At 46.8% G+C, this 25,512-nt stretch overlaps 1 protein-coding gene across 2 annotated transcripts in view; it reads right to left on the bottom strand.

Moving 5' to 3' along the window:
* grin2bb (glutamate receptor, ionotropic, N-methyl D-aspartate 2B, genome duplicate b) overlaps positions 1–25,512 on the bottom strand; it is a 116,002-nt gene that overhangs the window by 77,367 nt on the left and 13,123 nt on the right. For both annotated transcript variants that reach the window (XM_061828706.1, XM_061828707.1), the window contains exon 3: positions 10,881–11,522. In XM_061828706.1, the coding sequence (XP_061684690.1) occupies positions 10,881–11,522 (642 nt within the window). The remainder of the gene's footprint in view (positions 1–10,880; positions 11,523–25,512) is intronic.

The raw sequence follows: 25,512 nt of genomic DNA, 5'->3' as shown, positions 1-25,512 counted from the left end.
CACTATTCATCGTTGACACACGCCCACATATAAGCATGCTACAGATGTGTTGTAATGGGAGTCACCACTAGCCAAAGAAAAGCCACGTGAACTGACCCGCTCCCAAAAAAAATGACACAGATGACCACAAAAGACAAAAAAATGCTCAAGACGTTGCCAATAAATTATAGACAAGCACAGATTTTCCCAAAACAATGAAAACACATTATTGAAGAAAAACATATTTCAACTAGGCACGCCCGCCACGCGGTAGGCCGTCACCGTGTGCTTCGCAGCGTCACCAACACGCATCGGTTGTGGGGGGTGTTGGGGGGGGGGGGCACAAATAGCCACCTACCACCAATCGAATTCGGCCTGGAGGCCACCAGGTTTTTGTGGTACCAAAAAAAATAAGACTATATGAGATAAAACATTCAAATAATTCCTACAGATTATGTGATCTAAAACAACCTGTACAATTTAATTACTGATTAATTCAAAATCTTTTACACATACTTTTGCACACACCCCCCCCACCGGTCACTGGCATTTGACGGGCGCGTACGCTCCCGCGCGCCATCGCAGTCGCAAATCTGCAGAGTTGAGCACAAAAAAATCATGCGGGTAAAATTTGTTACGAGTAGAAATACATAGATATTGAAGACGGCGCTTATTTTGGGTAGTCTTGACCAATGTTCCCTTTAAGCTGCGCTACTGCGCAATTGCGCACTTGTCGCACACTCTCGGCACCCGTGAAAACCGATCCAGCGCACTGAACCACAGCCTGACGTCTTTATTTATTTTAATTTTTTTGTTTAAACACGGTCTTTGAGCTGCTGCTCAGCCTACTTCTAGTTCCGAGTTCACCTGACACCACCCCCTCCGCTCTTAAAGAGGTATAGCGCATAATTACAAACAGAACACATGCAACTTTATATCTGCGGGCATGACTGGTGAGCCACACCTGTAACTTTATATCTGCGGGCATGACTGGTGCACCACACCTGTAACTTTATATCTGCGGGCATGACTGGTGCACCACACCCGTAACTTTATATCTGCGGGCATGACTGACCACACCGTACATTTTTCAAATGTGAGTGAACTAATCACATCCAAACAGGTCAGTGGGAGTCAAGGACGCACCTGCCGCATATAAAGTGGGTCTGATTAAACTCCAATTTAGTTCAGCAGTTCTGGTAGGCTTTCCCTGACCTGAGCTACCATTACGGTTCACTTTAGGTGATGAACCGCGCTCCGTTTGTGTCAAACATACCATGCGAATATCATATGCCGAGATGTTTTTTTTTTTTCTTTTTCATCACAATAACAATCATCTTTATTTGCCAAGTATGTTTTTGTTTTTTTACAGTTGTGGAAACGATGCAGAGTCCTCTAGCAAATTGGAGCAGTTTGAAATGACGGTCCAGTTCTAAGTGCAGAAATGTTGCAGGTGGTTGTCAAGTGGCCTCTCTCTGCACCTTCTCCTTCCTCACGAGTCCCAACAAGTTGGACTGTCAGAAAGTGGCCCCACTGGCACCAGCTGCCCCCTCCTCAAGGAACTTAGCGCTAACTTGACCTTTCAGGCCGTCAGGGATTAAATACCCAAAGCCAGCTTTCTCCCCAATTAATGGCCCTCTCAGTCTGACGCAAAAGCATGAAAAGCAGCACATTATGAGACTTTTTTTTTTTTTTTTACACCCACGAGCATCTGTTATCTTTATATATCTTTTATCTCCTTTCTTCCCAAAACTCAAAAGGGCACCAAGAGATGACGTCCGTGACCAGCACGAGCTCGTTTCGCCAGTTCCCGTCCGACCGCTGACGACGCGAAACACTTCGAGTTGAAGCCCCTGCGGATCCGTGAGGGGATCCCGCCGAGACCTCGAGAGTGGCGACGATTATAAATGGGAGCGAATTGCGCAAATAAATTGCACGGATCAAAGCTCCGACATGAGAAACATTATTCTCTTGACTGGCTCCGACTTTCCGTGTACTTCCATGAGACGATGCTGGGATGGCAGAGCAGGCAGGAGCGCTACCTGTGATGGGAAGATAAAGTCTTGGCCGGCAGCCGCAGCCGCAGATCTTTCCCCAAGGCTGTTTCCAATGTCCTGTTCCAAGTAACTAAAAACAATTGATTTTGATCACAAGGTGGATCCTGTTTAGTATCCAGGGTGTCCTCGCCCGTGCGTGATAAGAGTTCCGTTCCTCTGCACACCAAATTTGTAGTCCATCGCTCCCTTCATGCAGCACTGAAGCAACAGTAGGCCTAAATATTTGTACGTTGGGTCGGATTTCAACCGAGGACCGGTGTACTGCGTTCAGTGCAGCTCATCTGGACGACTCTCTCAATTTGTTACGGTGATGGGGAAAATCTTTTGGCCGTCATCAGATTTGTTGTGGTAGCTCGTCTGGCTCACGGTTCTGAGGGAGTTGGAATTGCAGCACCGGCCTTCCTGTGTGGAGATCGCGCGTCCTCCTCATGCTTGCGTGGCTTTTACTTGGGTTTCTTCCTTCCGTGTTCTACACATTTATTGAATTATCTAAATTGTGTAACCAGGGGAGAACTTTAGCATGAATGGTGGTTTTGGCAACACGTGCCCTGTGATTGGATGACTGGTGTGATGTATCCCGCCTCCCACCAAAGGTCAGCCAGGACTGGCTCAAGCTCACCTGCGACCAATGTTCACTCTAAGCTGCGCAAGTGCGCAAATGCGCACTTGTCGCGCACTCTCAGCGCAGATGAAAAGAGATCCAGCGCAGTGAACAACAGCCTGACGTCCATATTCCCCCCCCCCCCCACAACGAGCTGCTGACAGGCCACACACTCTACTCCCTAGTTTACTTGACTCCGCCCCCTCCGTTCTTAAAGGGATAATTACAATTGGTGTGTAATGTTAAAATTCCAACTTGGCACAACCTGATCGAGGATGAAAGCTAATTCTGTATTTTAAATATAGGAGGCAACATAACATTAACCCTAAAACTCTTTGGGAACATCATTCAACTTTCAACATGCATTGCTAAATACATTCTTCAAGCAATAATTCAGTTTTACACAAAGAAAAACAGACAGGGATATCATTGTGGGTTGTGGGTTTAAATTTATAGTTCATAGTTGGCTTGGTATTTATTTGTATTGTAATGTTTTTTTTTTCGTTTTGTTTGTTGACATTTTCAGTGCAAGTTAGCAAAAAATTATTCTTAAAAATGTTCTGATGGGAATGTCATCTGAACCTTTGAATGAGCCATGTAACGTCTATGGGTGACATTGACGTTGCTCACAGTGGCCAAAGGGGGGCGCTCACGGGCATGGTGTGTTTGCTCAGACGTGTAAAAAATTAGAGGGAACATTTCCTGCGACCCAGGGAGGAGAGTTGAAAATGGGTGTATGGATAGATTTATCATTTTAGCCACATTTTGTCTAGCGACTACAAAAACAACCTGCACAATTAAAGTTGAACAAGAAACGAAACCCAGATAGCGCAGATGAGCAAAACTCCAAATCCGAGGGATCGAGGTAGAACAGTGCCTTGAGATACAAGTTAGCCAACAAGCTAACACCCGCGGACCTTGTGCACGGCAATTCATTCGTGGTGGAAAGGTCAGATGGCACAACAGATTCCGCTGTCAATACGTCAGGAAAATACCGTCGTCGCGAGATGTGTGACAACCTGCGCTTGTGTGACGGGTCAAGATGGCCACAAAAGCTTTTCAAACTTTTCAAAAAACAGGAGCGAGCAGCTCGGGCCAACCGTGTGGTGTGCCGCTTTGTCCGCTGTCAACTTGATTTAGAAGTTTCGACGAATTCAAGTCGTATCGGCAGGGCGACTGCCTTGTTTTCATTTCCTTTAGTGGGTCGGTTTGTTAGGATTATGGAAAAAAAAAAACACAAAGATTTCCTTGAAACTTTATGGCTGGGTAGTGCCGCGCACGAACGGAAGTGAGGTATTGCCTTGAACGCGACAATTTTCAAATCAAACAAGTCAGACGTGCGCGTTTAGGGATGTTCGGCCATCTAATCTACAATCCAGCGACAAAATGATTGGTTTGGAGGAACGTAACTAAAACAAGAAAGCTCGACGTATTTTTTTCTTTTTCGCCCCCATCGAGGCGAAGGGCCGTCTGGAGAAGCTGTGACAACGGCTCAATATCAAAATGCAGTTTATCGTGAACGCTCTGCAATGAAATCCCCGAAAAGCCGAGGAAGGTCGCCGCGGTGATTTATTTCTTGGAAGCCAGATTGTCCCCTCCGCCGAGTTATTTAGAAGAGATTTAACTCGGGCGACGGGAAGGAGCCACGGGCTTGACTGACAGGCCTCGTAAGTCAGACGGCCGCGAAAGGTCTTGACTCGTGACCATAAACGATATTTAGCGCGCGCGACGAGTCAATCGATGCGTTGGTCTCAAGCTAATTGGGAATCAAACGTGATCACGGTGACCACTGTCATTTTGCGTCTCGAATGCTTGACGCCGTTCCCACGCGGAGCCGACCAAATAAGATGAGCCGGCTAACTGGGATTCGTGTGCTGTGTGTAAAAAGGCCGGGCAACGGCACCGGGGGATGGGGGTGGGGGTGGGGGGACAGTAGTACGTGCTGTAACCGGGTGCAACGCCGCCCCGCCGTCTATGATCTCCCAAATTAGTCAAGCTGACCACGCGGCGAAAGCCCGCTGACGAGGTGGACTCATAACGGGCTGAGAAAGCCGAGGGAGGGGGACTCATTTCATCTCGTAACTAACGAGTTGGGGGCGGAAAAACGAGGAAGGGGTTGAACGGTTTCAGAAAAAGCAAAAAGGAAGACGGCAGAAGAGAAAGAACAGATTTGTTTGTCGGGTTTTTGGTGCGACGGGGGCGCCCCCGGAGCTCCCCTATTTTTGCTTTTCTCAAAGGAAACGGCACCGGCGTGAAATATTTCGAGCTACAAAGCGGCAAATTAAAAAAAAAAGTGACTGCACCTCGACGATTCTCTTGTGTTGGGGACAGGAGACAAAAATGAGAGAGACAGAAAATGATATTGCTTCCTGTACGACAATAACTGATTGAAAATATGTCGCAAAATATGTCCTCCTACGGCATCATACGTCATAAAGTTCAATAGTTTCATTTCTAAGTCTTTAAGCTTACCGTCATTTCCGGCCTACAAGCCGCGACTTTTTTCCGCACGCTTTCACAACCCTGCGGTTTATGCGCTGATACGACTAATTTGTGCATTTTTTCTAACGGGTCGCAAGGGGGCACTTGAACGGAAAAGGTAAGAATGAGAATGGTGGAATATATGCGCCAAGGAAGTGACTTTTACCGGCACTGTTCGCACTGTGCTAGCGTTAACGGTGTGCTAGCGTGTTGCTGCTGCTGTTACTGCCACGTCTCAGTGATATTTTCAGGTAAGTTTTATTTTAACCGGCCCTGTTAGCGCCGCGCTAGCGTTTCTTTGTCAATATCTCATGTTTCAATGCGGGTACTTGCGGCTTTTACACAGCTGCGGCGTATGTATGTACCAAATGGTATTTCCTTTACAAATGTACTCGGTGAAGCTTGTAACCAGGTGCGCTCTGTAGGCCGGGAATTACGGGATACGACAATAACATACTTTATAAAAACTTGCACATGTTACAGAAACATGCGCATTCATGTCGTAGTCCTTTTCGTGTATCAACCTTCGCCACCAGGAAGCAGTATAATTGCGACATACCTGAACCACCAATAAAATGTTTACAATCGTTTGACTCAGTCAGACAAACTGATGTTAAGGATGGAGGATAAAGAATAAATGAATGAGTAAGGTTACATTGTCAGTCTACATGTGTTGCACCACCGTCAGTTCCCATATTGGCTGAGCTGCAGCTCGCATCGCAAAAAAACTTTCAAGTCGGGTTACTGGAAAGCAGAGTTATTACTGTTATTTCTTGTTTATAAATCAAGGTTGCATATTGCATCACACCTCCAAGACACCCCCCCCACCCCCACGCCGCAATTGATTTTAAACGTAGCGCCGCACTTAAGTTTAACCAGAGCGTCGGCGTGAGATCTGAGCGAGCGGCTTGAAAATAAATCTTTGAAATGAAACAAGACACATGACAAGAAAAATGATGCTGTGATGTTGCCGCACGCTTGACACATTTTCCTCTTCGGTGTACTTGGGAGAGAGAATCACCTCAGGCCTTTGTTGATGAAAGATGTCAAAGTTACTCTGAGTGCGCTTGTTTTCCATTTTTTTTTTTTTTTTTTTGCTTTGACAGAACAATGTTAAGATGCCTTTGCAAACAGTTATTAGGCCAAAAAATGAAGAAAAAAAAGAATCAATTATTTACAGAATTGATACAGACAATACAAGATGGCCAATTCAAATAATTAATCACTTGCTTCGATCAATAATGGTTCAATTTTAATGAAACCAGATGCTAAAGTGCTACGTTAGCGTCATCGATTCTCTGCAGTGCTGGTGAGAAGTTAGCGCTGGTGTCGAACTCGAGGTCCGAGGGCCAGATCAGGCCCACGTCGTCATTTTTTTCTTTTTTTTTTTGTTGTTGCTCCCCACAACAAAATAACATCTGTCTCCTCCAGGGGTCACCAACGCGGAGCCCGCGGGCGAATGGTAGCCCGCGAGGACCATATAAGGCGCCCGCGAGGTATGTTCTAAAAATATCACAGGCCACAAATTGTTACTATTATTTGTGCTCTAAATTCTGAATCTGGCTTGCTCACATGAATTAATATTTAAAATACCTGTAATGTCGTTTACTACAGTAAATTCAAACTAAAATATTTCACGTACGTGGAATGAACCGAGTCTAAAATTTGCCGCAAACAGGTCACGTAGGCCTTCGTACGATCGGTGCTCACAAAGTAGCCCTCAGCCTCAAAAAGGTTGCTGAGCCCTGGTCTACTCCATTAAATTGATTTGTTTTTATGTTGGTGGAAAATCTGTACAAACGTTTCATTTTTTTCTTCAAGCATTTTCTTTGTGATTAAAATAAGGCGGGGTAGACCTTGAACTGGTTGTCAGCCGATCGCAGGGCACATCGAGACAAAAAGCCGCACTCGCAATCACACCTACGAGCAATTTAGAGTGTCCGATTATCCATCCATTCATTTTCTTAGCTACTTATCCTCACAAGGGTCGCGGAATGCTGGACCTCATCCCAGCTGTCAACGGGCAGAAGGCGGGGCACACCCTGAACTGGTCGTCAGCCAATCGCAGCCCACATTGAGACAACAATCAACAGCACTAACAGTCACACCTAGGGGCAATTTAGAGTGTCCAATAAATGTTGCATGTTTTTGGGATGTGGGAGGAAACCGGAGTCCTTGGTGAAAACTCCACACAGGTGGGTGCGGAATCAAACCCAGGACCTCAGAACTGTGAGGCCAACCCTTCGAGCTGATCCACCGCGCCGCCACTCATTTAGTCATCTTCTGGTTATTCACTAGTCAAAAACGGGTTATGATCAATGCTGTCTAGGAAACGTAGGCAGGCATGCAGAACATTCAGCGAGATTCTCACAACTCAGTCAAATATGAAAAAATATGTATAACTACTGATGTATAATAATCACAAATGATTCTTTTGTTTAAAAAAAAAAAAAAGCATGTGCAGTGGAATAACACTATGAGAGTACTTCAGCTTTACTCGTATGATTTACTGTCAGTCAGTTGAAGCGCCCCCCCCAAAAAAAAAAGACTTTCCTGACAATTTGGATTTTGCGCGCGGCAAAAGAGGATTTTGAACGTCTCTGGAACGCAGCCTTTCATTTAGTTGAACAAATCTCACCAGAGCGCGCAGGCCGATCGTCTCCACCTTTTCCATCGGCGGCTTTTTCACCCGGCGACGGGCTCGCGTTTAACGTGCGGCCACCGTAAGCCCTCCCGCATAATTAAAGGCAACATCCGCCGTTGTCGGAGGGAGGAGTCGAACAATGCAAACAAAAACGAAGGAACTTTCAGCGAAAAGCGACGTTGCGGGGAGAGCATTTCGCAGGACGTAATTCATTTATTTTTTTTGACGACACTTTGTGCGCGCCGAAAAGCGCGGCTGTAAGCTCTCCGAAAACGGGCAAAAGGCTATTATCGCTCAACGGCAGCGATGAACGCAAACGCACAAAACGGAGGCCAGGAACACAGCTTAGGCGCCAACAATAGATCGGGAAGACCTCATTAGTCTCCAGAGCCGGAGTCGAGCGCGGTCCCGGGGCCGACGCGGCGCTGCCAATAGCGACGCAAGCTAGCGGCTGAATTAATGGCTGAAAAGGAAATCTGCAAATTGCTCAATGCGGATCGGGCGTACCTGCATCTGTCAACGACACGCTCGCTGATTAGAAATAAAGCCGGCCGCCGTATTGTCTACGCGACTTCGCCCGTCGCTACGGAAGATGCGGAGCGCCGGGTGAGGAAGCGCTTTTGAGAGGCTGCAAAAAAGCACACTCGTGCAGTCGGCGTTTCTAAATGGAAATCAAACCGTCGAGGTGTTGATGTAGAAGGTGGCTCGTTGCACATACGAGGGGAAAAACGAGAACGTACAGTAGAGGGAACTGAAATAAGGCCTGATAAGGAAAGGAAATCGCGTGCAATAGCAACACAAGTACGAGTGCAACAAGGAGACAAATGCGTCCACTTCCAATTGCGCTTATCCTCATTAGTAGCGGCGGAGAATGCCTTGGACTGGTCGTCGGGCAATCTCAGTGCACATGTACAGCAGTCACTCACATCTGAAAAGTGTACGGGTGCGGTCAGTCACGCCCGCAGATATAAAGCTACGGGTGAGCGTTCGGTTTGTAATTATGAGTGGACCCCTTTAAGAGTGGAGGGGGGCGGTGTCAGGTAAACCAGGAAGTAGAAGAAGGCTGAGGAGCAGCTCGTTTTTAGAGATGTGTGCTTAAGTGTTTAAAAAAAAAAACTGCGCTGGATTAGTTTTCAGGTGCGCTGAAAGTGTGCAACAAGTGCGCAATTGCGCAGTGGCGCAGCTTAGAGGGAACATTGTTCAAGACTACATAAAATAAATGACGTTTTTCAAAATGTATGTCCTAGTAAATTTTACCTGCGTAATTTTTCGTGCTCGACTTCAGTGCAGATTTCAGTGCACGATGGCGCTTCCGTGTTTAAAAAAAAAAAGACAGGTTGTGGTTCACTGCGCTGGATCGGTTTTCATGTGCGCTGAGTGTGCGACAAGTGCGCAATTGCGCAGCTTGGAGGGAACATTGGCTCAAGACTACACAAAATAAGCGACGTCTTTCAATATCTATGTATTTCTACTCATAACTAATTTTCCACGCGTGATTCTTCGCGCCCGACTGTGCAGATTTCCGAGTGCGATGGCGCACAAGTGCATAGGCGCCCGTCAAATCACGGGGCACATATACTGTACCTGTAGGAGGGATTTCCATTCCCTCCCTTGTAGGGATTTCCAAAGAGGACCCCCCCCCCAAAAAAAAGCTATTAAAGAACTCTCGTTTGTTTTTTTTTTGCCCCAAATTTTTGCGCGCTTGTGAGCTTTTTTTTCCCTGTATCTCGAGACCGAAATATGTCTTTCGGGAGAGGCACAAGCAGATGTTCTGATGAGCAAATAAAAACAAATAATTTTAACTGTGCAGCCCAGTACCAAATCCTGAACCCCGTTGTTGTGGCCCCCTGATCTAGACCGGATGTTAGAAAACACTTTCGGGGCGAAGAATAGCTTTCCATCACGGTGGCCATTTTTTTTTTTTTTATTATGATTATTATTTTTTTTAAGAAAAGTCACATATTATTTTGATACTTTTTGATATATTAATTTGTCAGATCAAATTTTTACACCGCCCCCCAGGATGAAGTCGCTGCTTCACTTACTTATCTTGACATTTCTCCTCCCGGCAGTGATTTTTTTTTTTGTCAGAGCAGCAAACAACGTTTCCTTTCTTTCTCTTTTCACCCATAAGTGCTTTTATACAGTAAGCCAAAAAGAAATGTATCGGAAATTGGTTGCCATGCCAACCGTGTCGGCCACATTCATCCGGCATTCCGTCGGCGTACGCGCGTGTGAGGAAGCGTACGAGCCTGGAAAAGGGTTTAACAAAGCAAGGCAAAGTCAATGATAATTAGGAAGGGGGCGAGGGGGGGGGGGGGGACTGTCATCTGCTGCAAGGGGACCTGCCCCCCCAACACCCATTTTCCAAAACACACACTCAAACACACGTCCGCACCTCCTTTCTAGCGTAATCTCTGGAATTCATCACATCCCATCACAATTCCGTCACAATTTTGCAAATCGGGCTGATTTGAAATCTTGCAATACAAATTGTGAAATATCTCATTAATTCACGTGAATATGAAACTACAGTTAGCGGATGGAATCCTTTGGAATCCGAAACAGAATTCAACCCATCTACTGTACATTTAGTTCCTGCACGCTATTATTTTGACAACCCACCCATGGAAGCCGTCACCTTATGGTTTCTGTGTCTGAATTGATCTTGGGAGCTAAATTGCCCTGGGGGGGGGGGGCGGGGGGTCTTAGATTTACGCCCCTTGGTAGAGTCACCCAGGGAAAACGAGTTCTAGGTGAGGAACAAGACAAAGGACGGCTAAAAGACGATTCGGAACGCGGCTGCGGTGAGAATCGTCAAGCCTCCGTCGGAAAAGGGTGACGTCCCCTCTCCGGGTCGGGGGGATGAGATCCTGCCCCACCGAAGTGGAGAAGTTCAGGTTTTATGCTGTGTGGCCATTTTGAACGCTGTCAATATGCAACGAACAAGCCAGCAGAGGTCAATTCAAATAATGTTGCTTTCCGACAAACTTGAGCGTTTCTTTGGTACTTTGCAATCACGACCAAATACTTTACATCACGAGCAATCATTTGGAAACATATTAAAGCACTGCCGTCGTTGTTTGTTTCTGCTGGACGAACGCAAAACTCTTCCTACCTTGGCTGCCATGACCATGGAGGAGCCCCCTCGGATGCCCAGGATGGGGATGTGAGTCTGGGCCGAGATGAAGTCCAGGATCTGAGCGATGGCCTCCTGGTCCGTGTCGTCGCCGAAAACCACGCCCTGCAGGGAGTTCCTGGACATCTGCGTACAGATCCGATTGATGATGCTCTTCGGGTCGGTCTCGTTCATGGTGACCACCTCCACCTTCGGGGGGTAGGGGATATGCAGGAAGTCCTCCTTCTCCAGTCCCGCCCCCAGGGCCACTTCACTAGAGTTGCCCACCAAGATGACGGCGATGCTGAGGGAGCTGATGAGTTTGGGGTTGATCGGGGGAAGAGACTGGGGGCCGGGGGAATATTGAGGGGGGAAGACCACGCCGCGCTGCGTGCCGCCTCCCCTCGGGCCGCCTCCCGGTCCTGAGCCCGCTCCGCCCCCCCTGCCCCGGGCCCCGCAAACGGGCCGCAGGAGCAGAAAGAAGACGAGGAAGAGCAGGAACAGTCGCGAGGCCCGTTTTAGGGGCGCGGCGGGAGGACGACGGGGGCAGGAGGGCGAGGAGGAGGGAAGGTGCATGACCGGAGGGCAGGAGGGGGACGTGGGGAGGCTGACAAGCATCGCGGAGGAGTGTAAATGCCGTCCCTACAGGAAAATGACCACACACAAAAAAAATGGATATTAGTTATTATGACTACAAAGTGTATCCCAACACAGATGACAGGAGAAACAAGGAGGGGGGGGGGCGCGGTGGGGGGGGGGGGGGCTATCTTAGCCGGGTAAAGCAGGAACCCTCAATCGCTGGACCCAAACCCACCCAAGAGTATTTGTTTATGGATATCTCCCCCCCCCCCCCGTGCAGACCAAATATTTCAACGTTCCTCCAGTGTGAAGCCGGAGCAGCTTTGTGAGAGGAGCCGGTGGGTGGATGCGAGGCAGGCAAGCGGTGAAGTCCGGTGGAGAGTAAACGCATCACATGCTGCCTTTGAATCAGAATTTAAAAAAAAAAAAAAAAACTGCAAAAGGGGGGGAAAAGCTGTTCAGTCGCTAATTGCGTGCGTATGGCCCAAACCTCCCATGTTCATATTTGGTCAAGTTCATATTTTTGTCACTGATTTACAAATTACTGACAACTCTAAAGAGTTAAAAATGTTAAGAGCTTGATGCCTGAAAATTACGGATTTTGGAGATTCAAGGTTTCCTCCTGATGCCAGCGAAATGAAGTCACTGTAATATTTACTTTCAAATACGAATACAGAAAACAGTTCGAGAAGTGATTTGTTCGAAAACCGAATCGATGTTTCCCATTCCAATGAATGGAAAAAGAAATGATGCGTTCCAAGCCGAAAAAAATGTGGATTTTAAACCATTTTTTTTTAGCTTTTCCTGATAATAAACTGCATAGTAGACATACATGTATAGTTTAAATATTTTATAAAATAAAATAATTTGAGAAATAGATTTATTTTTTTGGTGAAAATGTATGTTTTATTAATAGAGTACGCTCAGCTGGGAGCGCAATGCAGTATATCTGTCGCGACTCGGCCCCCAGCCTTGTAAACGTTTTCTGTTATTAGTAATATCATATCAATTAATTAATATGTTATTTCCAGATTTCCGTTCAAAAACAGAAGCAAAAAAATCTCGAAATTTTCGTTCGAAAACCGATTTGTTCGAAAATGGGGACGTTCAAGAACCGAGGCTTTACTGTATTTAATTATACCTTTTCAGGGCCTTTAAGGACGACTGATTTGAGTGTTCAAAAGCAAGATTTATTGTACATGCGGACATATTTGAGAAGAGTTTTATGAATTCTCGCAGTACTACAGAATCTGAAGGTTTTTTTTTTTAATGAATAAACTGGTGATGACCAATTAAATGGGATTGAATTATAACGCGGCTGCAGCTGAGAGGTTCTGTGATCCAAATCTCAAGTTCCGGTGGGGGATGTCGACTTGCGTGAGTTTTCTGCGGGTACTCGCAAAAAAAAAAAAAAAAAAAATGCAGGGATCTGACTGGCATGAAAGGAAGTGGGCGGCGCCACCCGAGACTCTTTTCCAAAGTCCGCCCATTTGAAATGATGATTATCCTCCTCCACAAGCCTCCCAAGACGTGCCCCCACCCTGTCTGAAGTGGCGTGCAGACCTATTATTTTCGATTGTTACTCTTATTTACAGCTCCTTTATTAGCCGCCACACAAAGAGTAGTAGCGCAGTTGAACATAAAAGCGGGCGACGCGAGGGGCCAAAAACCGTGAGCGGAGAAGGAGGTGACGGCTCGGGGGGGGGGGGGGGAACATAATTCTGTGTTTTTACAGCTCTACTTGTGTTGCCATGCAGACATGTTATCGCGGCGCACATTGGACTGCATTAACGTGTTCGATTTGTGCATCTCAAATCATCTTTCCCCATAGAAATGAATGGAAAGGCCATGAATCTGTTACAGCCGCCTCCCCCCCAAAAAAACTATTTTGTACTGTTTTTCAATGAAATACCATACGTTACATGAAGAAAATATATGCAATGATGACATACTCGCATCTATTCAATAGCTCATTGTTTACATGTGTTGCTGCACCATTTGTCTTCAAATACCTCCGTAAAGGTGACTTTACACTCGGCAAGAGGGGTGATTTCACTGTGCCTTTATACTCGAGGGCAAACCCACCGGCGCCATTTTCAAATTTGGTCAGGACACGATAGGGTGAAGTTTCCTCAGCCCTTTTTTTTAACTTTCGTTTCCGTAACAAGGAACAAAGAAACAACAATATTTGGACACATAGACCTAAATGAGCAGATGATGATGGAGGAAATGACGAGTATGTCATCAAAGCTTCCACCAGAGATGCTCTCCATTCGGCAACTTTCTTGGACGTGCGCGCGACAGGCTACGCACAAGCTAGCACGTGATGCAATGCGGGGGTAAAGTCAATGGCGTGTCCCTATGTATGTATGTTAGCATTAATCCTAAAAATAGTTACGTTGCTTTTTAAAAAATAAAACATTCCATTCTCTTTATTTTTTTGTTTCGTTTGATGGCAAACTTCACTTTGTGATGAGCCACAACAGAAATTGAACGATAACCAATTCATATTTGTGCATTTTCGCTTTGAAAAAAATGTTCTGTCCTTGAACGAAGGGTTGGAAATAAAATTTTTTGGGTAAATCCAACTGAACAGTTCATCTAAAAGATAAATGGCAGGTTAGCCAATTATTAAAATAATTGTTGGTTAATTTGTTAGAATCAATGATTCTGCCAATCCAAAATGTGGATGACGTTTGTCAAACGGATGCATTTACATGTAAGATAAACTAAAGATAATAAATTAATTAAATGGACAACTCCATTTTACCCACCAAGAAAAAAAAACAAAAGCACCAAAGCATGTAAATGACTTCCCTGCACAGTTTGAAATATTAATTGATTGACGTTATGTTGATACTGCCTCTGTCACGATGACGAGTGCTGAAGCGCACGTGACGTTCACATTTCAAACTACGTTTGTCGCTTTGGTTCTTGCCATTTTGCCGGAATTGTCCTTTTAGTTTTATTTAAAACTCATCTCTATTAAACCGATAATATTTTCATTCAACGTTTGCGCAACTAAAAGGCCTTTCCGCTAATAACTCCCGGACTAATTCCAGAAATGTTTTCCCCTTGGAAAAAAATTGAAAAAAGACGTTAAATTATACACATTCATTTGTTTTGTCATTTAGGATTCCTAAAGTTTTTTTGTTTTTTGTTTTTTTTTTCCCTCCATGTCGGGATTGGAGAACCTATAAAACTGCGGCGCTGGGCCAGGATTTTTAGCCACAGTTTCTTGTTGAATAATACATGGCGACAAGAAGGTCTGCGAAAGGCGACAATTTGGTGCCAAGTCAAATTAAGATTGTGTGGCCTTTTTAGATTTTGGGTTTTTTTTTTTTTTAGGCCTGCACCCAATGGGGCGCATTTCCAAATTAGACAGGGATGAGTCTTTTAAAATGAGGCCTGAACCCCTTGCTCTCACAACACTTTTTTTCTTCTTGTCCTTTCGGCTTGTCCCGTTAGGGGTCGCCACAGCGTGTCATCTTTTTCTATCTAAGCCGATCTCGTCCATCCTCCTCTCTAATCCCACCGACTGTCCTCATGTCCTCCCCCACAACATCCATCAACCTTTTCTTTGGTCTTCCTGTCTCTCGCTCTTTTTCCTGCCACCTCCATCCTCGGACTCTCTCGCCTCTGGACACGTCCAAACCATCCAAGTCTGCTCTCTCGAACCTCGTCTCCAAAACATCCACCTTTGTCTGTCCCTCCCTCTAATGAGCTCATTTCTAATCGTATCCAACCTGGTCACTCCGAGCGAGAACCTCAACATCGTCATTTCTGCCACCTCCGGTTCTGCTTCCTGTCCACCGTCTCTAATCCGTCCATCATGGCCGGCCTCATCACTATTTTATAAATTTTGCCCCACATCCTGGCGGATGCTCTTCTGTCACATAGAACACCAGACACCTTTCGCCAGTTGTTCCAACCCGCTTGGACCCGTTTCTTCACTTCCTGACCACACTCCCCATTGCTCTGTATTGTTGACCCCAAAGTATTTGAAGTCATCCACCCTCGCCATCTCTTCTCCCTGGAGCTTCACTCTTCCCCCTCCGCCCCTCTCATTCACGCACATATCTTCTCTCTCTCACAACACCTTTTTTCATCTTTTATTCATCAAGTAATGCTCGAGTTTAAAGAATAGAGACAAAGTTGTGTGGAGAGATGGAAGATGGGGGGGGCCTCAGGAAATACGCAGGAAGTGAACAAGGCCCGCATTCCCCGCACATCAGCGCTTCGATTGCGACAAGTTAGTCAGTCTTAATTGCAGCCGCGCATTCTAATTGCAAACTTGCTGAATTCTCCGCGAGGACAGAAGCCAACCGAAGGAGAGAAACGGAGGAGGAGAAGGTGAGTGGGAGGAAGGCAGCAGAGAGCAGAGGAGAGAATAAATAGAGACATCCACAAAAGAGAACGGAGGTGGAGGAAGAAACGGCAAAAAAAAAAAGAAACCCAGAAGATGTGCGAGCGGGGAGACGCAAAGCACAAGAAAGGCTGCCGAAAGGAGGACGTGAAGAAGAACAAGAGGTTAAAGGAGGAGCCGAGGATTACCTAAATCGTAAAAAAAAAAAAAAAAACGCTCGCGGCGTGTGGGCAAAGGACGTTTGGTACGTAAAAAGGTCAAGTGACACCGCAGAGAGAGGTCATCCAAAAAGAACAAAAAAAAGAAAATCAAGGCTACAAGCGTGACAAGGACGCAGGGAGGCAGTTGCCCGTTTCAATATGTGCTTGTGTGTATCGGCTGCGCTCGGTCGCCATGGTAACACTCCAACTGCGCTGAGCACGTAACACCGCGACGGACAGCAAGATACACGCGACGCCTCGCGTGCCCTCGCGACGATAACGCGCCGATTATTAAGCATGCCACAAATCTGTACACACACACACACACAAAAAGGTAACACACTAAACTGCAGATAGAGACGAGCCACAGCGCCGCCGCCGCCTTTTAGCGTACCTCGCATTAAAAATGAATCTCCAAAAAGAGCTGGAGGCGCACTGGAGGCTGGCAGAATGAGTAGAGTCGGTGCCGCCGGCCCGTTTGGACTCGTCAGTACCGCGGGACGTCTCCGCTGTCATAAAGCGCTCGCTAATTAACACCTTTTAAATGGCGGGAGTCACGAGCGGATCATTGAATTCACAGCCCGGCGAGCCCACGGCGAGGCCTCTCGCTTGATGAACACGGACGGCGCCTCCGCAGCAATTCAACTCACATATGCAGCCGCGTTCGAATGTGACCGGCAGCGACACAAAAACACCCTGGCGGATTTACGTATTACTCGCATCGCAACGGATCGGACCGCGCGGTGGGCACGTGCCCTCTTGTAGCGGTCCACGAAGAAGGTCAAGCACGTCGTTTGCGTCCTTGCATTTGGATTTCCGAGGCCTCGCGACCGATGCGCGTCGTGCGTTTGCGCAACACGAAGAGACGGCACGTGCCTTGACGTGGCCCGACGTGGCCCGACGTGGCCCGACGTGCCTCGACGTGCCCCGACGTGCCCCGACGTGCCCCGACGTGCCCCGACGTGCTCCGACGTGCTCCGACGTGCCCCGACGTGCTCCGTCGCGCCTCTCGCGCGCCCATCCGTCATCCGCCGCCTAACATTTACCAAGAGCATCGATCGAGGAAGCCTGTCAAATGGCACCAAGCGCCGACGGAACGAGGAGAGCGGCTCTCCCCTCCGACCTGCCGATAAAAATTCGCCGTGATCCATCGAGGCGAACCAACTCTACGTCTTAATAATCAAATGCTGCACATTCAACGCGTTGGCACAAAGTTTTGCAAAAAGAAAAATTCTCACGGCACACCATCACATGAAAATATTTAAAAAAATGGGTTAGTGATACGTAAGTGCCCGATGTCATGCAAGGGAAATGTCGATTTGCATATTTGTATCACATCGGACTTTTAAGACAGAGCACTGGGTTCGATTCCGAGCCAAGTCAAATGAATACACCCACTCACTTAAAAAGACTACAATGAAGAAGAAGAAGAATGATATTACTACTCGTGATCCTTCCGAGTAAAAAGTACTCACCCTGCTTTACATGCGCAGTACAATTCCACAATTTTTTATCCTGTTGGATTTCACTATGAAGTTTTGTGAGGAGTCAAACCTTTTTTGCGTCGGTCGCCAACGTTTCGCTGTAACGCTGACATTGCGTCCTGCTCCGTCCAAAATCTTACGTGAAATAGTTGAGACCTCTCTGTAGACCTCTCTTGGACAAGTCTGACGCATTTGGGGAAAAAACATACCCCAATATTATCTGTAATACACGATAGAGAATCGACTTCAAACATGTTCTGTTCAATCGCCATTTTGGAAACTTGTGGGACATGGTGAAGGGGGCGGAGCTTAAGATCACTGTCGGAAAGGTCCATTATGTAAAAAGAGAATTAGTATTTGTTTTAGATTGTGATGCTGTGATAACACAAATTATTTTGTTTTGTAATATAAGTGTAGTTTTTTTTCGTTTGTTTGTTTTTTTTAAAATACTCAACCACAGCTGCAAGGAATGCAAAATTAGCAACTTTTGTCATTATTCCCATCATACGTGACGTGGATATTTTTGTTCGCATACGATTTGTTTTATGGTAATTCTCCATTCTAAAAAAAAAGTAAATAAAAAAAGAAAACATTAATGTCACATGTTTTTCCAGATGTTTTTCTGATTGTAGCGTGAAAGCTGCAGCTGGCTACTTGTGTGGACTGAGGGGGGGTAATGGAAAAAAAATGACTATGAAGTACAATTGAGTGTAAAATTCGTGGATTATGACCTATGAACAATTTGGGAACTGAAATTTGTACTACAGTGCTCCTGTATTATTTCACATTGCAATATATATTGCAGGATTTAATTTTTAATTTTCGATTGGCGAAGTCCAAATAACTAAAGTAATTGTTAAGCGCACCACATTATTTTTCCACTTCCATACAACAGTTCAACATTTTGCTTCAATATTTTTTCCTTTTTTAAATGAAATGAACGAGGGCCGAGTTCTCCGTTCGGCCCGTGTGGACGTTCCGCTGCACACGTTCGAGCGGATGCGGTCCACGAGCTCCGGCGGGCCGCGAGGCGTGAATTCGGAACGCGCCCCACAAGTTCAAACGCGCGTAGGCGCTCGTAATCGCCGTTTACGACATCCCAGGAGATTTGAGGCGGTGGGCTGCGCTTGACTGTTACAGGGCGTGAAAGGCTTTGCGGCTAACGCGAGCTGACAGGCGTATCTATTAAGGGCCCCATTTACACGAAGTGGGGGGGGGGGGGGTCAGTTGCAGGTAAGAGCGCCTCGCGTGTCATCGCCGCTAATGAGAACACACCGTGCGATTTGCACGCCGTCAAACATGATTTCAAGGACCACGCAAGGCACTTTGAATGGCACATCCCTGATCGAGCCTTAAACGCCGGAATCCCAAACCTGGCAACAAAAGTCTCGAATGTCCCATCGGATATTCCAGAGGAGACATTTCGGCATTTTCACTTATTGTCACAACACGTCGCCGAGAAACAGCCAGCAGCGCTTAAAAGGTCGATTGCGGGCTGCTAATCATGCTTATCATCGGGCCGCCGTTTAAGACACGCTGGTGTTGATCGTATTGCCCGAGAGGTCCTCGCTGTTGGAGTGCAGAAAAAAAAAAAAAAAAAAAAAACGGCCGCGCTTGGACATCCATCCATCCAATTTATTTGCCGCTTATCCTCACAAGGGTAAAAAAAATGCCAAGCTGATATCCAATGTGCCAATGTGCCTATGCACCTCCATCCATCCATCCATTTTTTTAGCCGCTTATCCTCACAAGGGTCACGGGAGTGTTGGAGCCAATCCCAGCTGTCAACGGGCGGGAGGCGGGGTACACCCTGAACTGGGCGCCAGCCAATCGCAGGGCACATGTAGGCAAACAGCCAACCTGGGGGCAATTTAGAGTGTCCAATTAATGTTGCATGTTTTTTGGGATGTGGGAGGAAACCGGAGTGCCTGGAGAAAACCCACGTAGGCACGGGGAGAACATGCAAAGTCCACACAGGGAGGGCTGGGATTTGAACCCTGGTCCTCAGAACTGTGAGGCCAATGCCGTGTCGCCGTCTTATTTTCTGTATTATTTTCTTGACTGATTATTTTGGGGGAAGGTTTGTTGACGAAATGCTTTCATTCTTTATCGCAAACTGAATCTTCTGAAGGTCACGCCGACATTTGCTTCTTTGAGTGAAGACGAGAGCGCCTCTGCCGCTCGCAGCCAAGTACAGCGGAGCCCCCGCACCCTCACGGGCGGGCCCCCTTTCCAGCCCCAAAAAAAGGACGTAAGGATTGGAGCGCACGGTCGGAAAGGGCAAACAGTCGCGGTGCCGCGTTTCGCGACAGCCGGCGGGTGTGGAACCCGCGGCACACCGGAGGGCCGCGTCGGGCGATCAGATGTCACGCGGCATGAATGACTCCCTGCAGGGGTGAACGGAAGCCAACACGTTTTCTATTTGCGACCTCTGTAATTAATCAATTCGCAAAGTCAAAGTGACGGAACATTTGCCAAAAACCTTGTCCACCGACAGCCGTGCCTGCACAGACCGTGACAACTAAATTACGGCGGGGGAAGACAGGTTGTCACAATTACTGATAAATACTTTCTAATCCACAGTGGCGTGAAAAAGTATTTGCCGCCCCCCCACCACGACTTCTGTCATTTTTGCATGTCTATCACACACACACGCGCGCGCACAAAGGTTTCAAATCATCAGACCAATTTCAATTTCGCTCAGAGACAACCCAAGGAAATACAAAAGAGTCTTCAAATAATTCAATTATTAACCCGCAAAAAAAATAAAAAAATCAAAAAATCAAAACCTTACAGACTGTCTGTGAAAAATTAATTGCACCCCTTATTCAATCACCAACTCACTGTGACTAACCTCAAATTCGGCAAAGGTGAGTTCAATTTTATAAGCCACACACAGACCTGATTCCCGCCGTACTTGCTGAATCAAGACATCACTTCAATGCGATCTTTCTGAGGCAAATATTTTTGAACAGCTCTATAACTGTCAAACAAAACAAAAAAAAAAACATCTTTGAAAGCTTAAAATTCGAATGCCTCCAGATCAAATTCGAAAACAGACACAATTTTCCGTCATGAAACCAAATCCAGCCATCATGCAAGACTCCTTTGCCTGCTTTTCAAGTCGCATTTTGTGACGCCATTGCCACCATTTCCTTTCACAAGTACTACAGAAGTAGAAATGGAACTCGGTACAATGAAAGAATGCCGTAAGTGTACTTCCTGGTAGCTCTGGACAAACAGCAAACTACAACAAGTCATCTTTAATGAGCAAAAACGCTACAAACTGAGCTTTGAATTGTCAGCCTATCCATTACAAGTGCAAACAGGAAGGGGCTTAGAGCGGATCCCTGATGCAGTCCCACCTTCACCTTAAATTTTTCTGTCTCACCTGCGTCACACCTCACCGCTGTTCTGCTGCCCTCATACACGTCCTGTGCTATTCTCACATATTTCTCCGCCACACCAGACTTGCGCATGCAGTGCCACAGTTCCTCTCTTGGTACTCTGTCATAGGGTTTCTCTAGGTCTACAAAGACACAATGTAGTTCCTTCTGTCCTTCTCTGTACTTTTCCACGCGCATCCTCAAGGCAAATAATGCATCTGTGGTACTCTTTCTAGGGATGAAACCATACTGTTGCTCGCAGATACTTACTTCTGTCCCGAGTCTAGCCTCCACTACTCTATCCCATAACTTCATTGTGTGGCTCATCATATTTATTACTCTATAGTTTCCACATCACTGAACATCGCCTTTGTTCTTAAAAATGGGGACTAGCACACTTTTCCGCCATCCCTCTGGCATCTTCTCTCCTGCTAGTATTCTATTGAATAAATTGGTCAAAAACTCCGCAGCCACCTCCCCAAATTGCTTCCATGCTTCCGCTGGTCTGTCACCGAAACTGAGATTTCACACAGCCCTAAGTATTCAGACTCAGTATTTAGTAGAAGCACCGTTTCTCTCCAGTTCTGTCAGACTGGATGGTGAACGTCGGTGGGCTGACATTTTTAAGTTCTCTCCAGAGATCCTCAATGAGGTTGAAGTTCGGGCTCTGGCTCATTTGAGAACAGTCACAAAGTTGTGGTGTGTGAATGTGGGAAGGAAGTGAAGAAACTGGTCCAAGCAGGTTGGAACAGCTGGTGGAAGGCGTCTGGTGTTCTATGTGACAGAAGAGTCTCCGCTAGGGTGAAGGGCAAAGTCTTTAAAACAGTGGTGAGCCCGGATTAGAGACGGTGGCGCTGGAGAGACAACAGGAAACAGAACTGAAGATGTTGAGGTTCTCGCTTGGAGTGAGCACGTTGGATAGGATTAGAAATGAGCTCATTAGAGGGAGGGACAGCCAAAGTTGGATGTTTTGGAGACAAGATTCGAGAGAGCAGACTTCGATGGTTTGGACGGGTCCAGAGGAGAGAGAGTCCGAGGATGGAGCTGCCAGGCAAAAGAGCGAGAGGTGCGGCGACCCCTAACGGGACAAGCCGAAAGGAAAAAAAAAAAAGAATCCTCCATCTCACTATAGCCAAGGTGTGAGTAGTTGCATTTTACTTTTGGGTCCATTTTTATCTCATAAAACGGCAAATACAGGATGTGCTAGATAATGAGAAAAAAAATAATTGAATCCACCCCTTGACGGGCATTGTGCATGTATTCAACTGTTGGTTAACTTACGCGGGACAGTGAAAATTGGCCATGGCGGGAGCGTGTAAACGTTAGTCCTGGTTAAACCCCCCCCCGCCGCCTCTCAGCGTCTTGTCCACAAACCAGGACGAGGTTACTTCACCGATAAACTTGTCGTGCGCATGATGAAGTGCACTTTTAATCCTCTCTTGGCTAACGAGACGCACTCAGGCCGCCGCCGCTCTTTAAATAACAATACGTGCTCTCTTCAGCGCCGCTAAATAAAAGAGATGAGGGAGCGCGAGCGAGCCCCCCCCCCCCGATACATTATCAAGGCAGCCACCCATGTTGATGGGGGGGGGGGGGGGGTTGAGGACCCATCCATGCCCCGGGGGCTTCATTATCTCATCGAACGCGTTTATTCCGCCGGGCTTACAGAATTCGTTTCGAAGCAGGCTGACGTGTCCCTCGGCACCGGCGAGGGGCCCGGACATCATTGCTTCGAAAATGAGCAACACGCTGCTGCCAGATCGTGTCGGATTCCCGTTCGGGCGGCGCTATTCCAACATTCAAACGATCAAAAATCAGAAAAGGAGAAAAGCGCAAACTTGCTCCAATAAGATCGTAAACACTGACAGCGTCGGAAGAGATTTGCACGCCGAACAGCAGAAACACTTGCGACGACGCACAGAATTCTGTCCAAGTCGAACAATAATTGGATTCAAGGAATCATTTACCCGGACGAGAGCCCACCTTTGCATGTCGGGGAGGAGCTAAATTAACCTGGGTCGTGAGAGGAAGTTACTGTGAATCTTTGTGAATCACGTGCCCCCCTGATCAAATCATCAGGAACCATTTTATTTATTAAGAGTTGTGAGATGATTTTGAAGTGATGAAAGTGTTTTGGAATTCTAGTTTGTGGAATATTTACAATGCAGATGAGCTAACTAGCTAAGTGATGTCAATTACTGGTGATTTTTCAGTATTTCCATATTCATCCACATGCCATGCAAACACATAATTCTGTATTGTCAGTATTCTTAAAAAAAAAAACAAAAAAAGACAACTGTACAAATCAGGGTGATATTGCAAGATGTGTTTTCAAGTCAAGTGTGAGGTAACGATCAATGCCTTGAATGTAAATCTGCCATTTTTCGATGACGAGATATTATCAGATCCAACATGAAAAATGCATTTCCTTGCACGATCAGAAGCAATAAAAAGTCGTCTTGGGCTGATGTCTCACGTGTTTTTTTGTGGCCATTGAATTTTCGGCGCAGTTGTGCTCCAGCTGACGTCCGGCCAAAAAGACGGAAAGATTTCGTCGCATCTGCGGTGGGAGACGTCGTGTTCCGCGTTCTTTAATACGTGACACGAGTGGAGAACACCCAGGAACTGTTGCGGGGCACTTGAATTCATTGAAATCTCTTGCGACGGGGAAAAAAAATCTCGATTTCAGTGGCTGTCACTCGGGACGTCTCAGGACTTCATGTGTCAACTGACATTGAGCACGATATCACTTTTCTGACTGTCGGAAATTATGACTATTGTATGGAATTCATTGTTGATGCTGACGCCCAGTTCAAGGTGTAACCCGAAGGTGTCAAACTCATTTTTGTAGTTCTGGTTTCCCTCATAGGGCTGTTATGACTTTGAAACCGCCTCATCAATTTGACACGTGTGATTTATGAATTACTTTTGGAATCAGAAATCAATGGTAATGGTTTTTTCAACTATTGTTGATGTTTGGTAACATAAAAACACTTGCAATACCCTCAACGTCATCATTTATGATATGACAATTGGGAATTTTGGGACAGATGTGAACTCGACTCGTACATGATTTGCCTTCGCGGGCCCCATAAAATGGGGTTGGATCTGGCCCCCGGGCCTTCAGTTTGACACCTGCGGTGCAACCCGTCCCCTGCCCGGATGTAGCTGGGATAGTCGCCAACTCTCCTGCGACCCTTCTGAGGATAAGTGGCTAAGAAAATGGATGGGTGAGTTGCATTGCACCGCTTGATCACAACCAGAGGGGGCGCTCTTAAGTCAGTTTATTTGTAGCCTGAAGAAGAAGAAGAAGAAGAAGAACAGGAAATTGAGCTACTGCTACAATTTGGCTAAGCGTCCTTGAAATCACTTTTTCAATCCAACAGTGACATCGAAAGTGAACATTCCAAGACAATAAAATTCCCCCTTCCTTTTGAAAATAATTTCAAAATTGATTATGGTTGGGCGGCACGGTGCCTCAACTGGTAAAGCGTTGGCCTCACTCACAGTTGTGAGTTCCCGGGTTCAGTCCCGGCCCCACCTGTGTGGAGTTTGGATGTTCTCCCCGCGCCTGTGTGGCTTTCCTCCCCCCACATCCCAAAAACGTGCAACATGAATTGGACCCTCGAAATTGACCGTAGGTGTGATTGTGAGTGCGACTGTGCCCTGCAACTGGCTGGCGACCAGCTCAGGGTGCGCCCCGCCTCCCGCCCGTTGACAGCTGCGATAGGCTCCAGCACTCCCCGCAACCCTCGTGAGGATCAGCGGCAAAGAAAATGGAGGGATGGATGGATGATGGTTGCAGAACATCCTTGAAAGTGGCTAAAACTCATCCCAAATTTGCTGAACTTATTCCATTTGTTCTCCTGCGCTTTCTTCTTGGGATTTTGCAATAGTCTGGATCTTGGGGTCAGGTCATCTGGTTCGGGGAAGGACACTTGCATTTGCCGATGGAGAAACGCGGTGCCGGTTATCTGAATTACGAGAGGCCCTGAAGCAACAGTAGGCACAAACACCTTTTTGGTTTGGTGTTTTTTTTTTTTGTTTTTTTTTTTTTTTCAACATGCAGCATCGCTCACATTTGGAAGAAAATGGCCGCGCGCGGACGTCACTTCACTTGTCAGGACCAACACATCACATCACGGCGCATCATTCCACCTTCCCGCCTCGCAATTTACCCTCTCGAAGCGAGCGCGGCTGACTTTTCGCCTTTCCCCGTGACCGCTGCAGCATCTTCAAGGCCCCAACCAACTGGCTAACAACCGCCGCCGCTTCCTCTTGCACCTGCGTCGCGTCCTTCTCACCTCTGCAGCTTTCCGCTCGACAAAAACTCTCCTACTCCCGACTCCGGTAATTAGGTGGCAACCGGCGGCCCCCACCGTGCGGCTACAGAGACGTATTCGCAGGAACAGCTGGCGGCGCAGCCGTCCGGTGGCGCCGGGCGAAAGATGAGAAATTGCAAAGCAAAACTGGAAAATGGGAGCGAAGTGCTAATGTGACTTACGAGGCAGGTTGTTGGCTAAAGTTTTGAGGCTCACATGTGGGCGAGGAAAGCGTCGGTTGCCAGTCAATCAAACACACAAAGAGTATCGGAACAACTATTCAATGGCACTAGGC

Source organism: Syngnathoides biaculeatus, chromosome 9 (assembly GCF_019802595.1).
Source record: "Syngnathoides biaculeatus isolate LvHL_M chromosome 9, ASM1980259v1, whole genome shotgun sequence".
Taxonomy (NCBI): Eukaryota; Metazoa; Chordata; class Actinopteri; order Syngnathiformes; family Syngnathidae; genus Syngnathoides; species Syngnathoides biaculeatus.
This window is presented reverse-complemented; position numbering and strand designations above follow the sequence as displayed.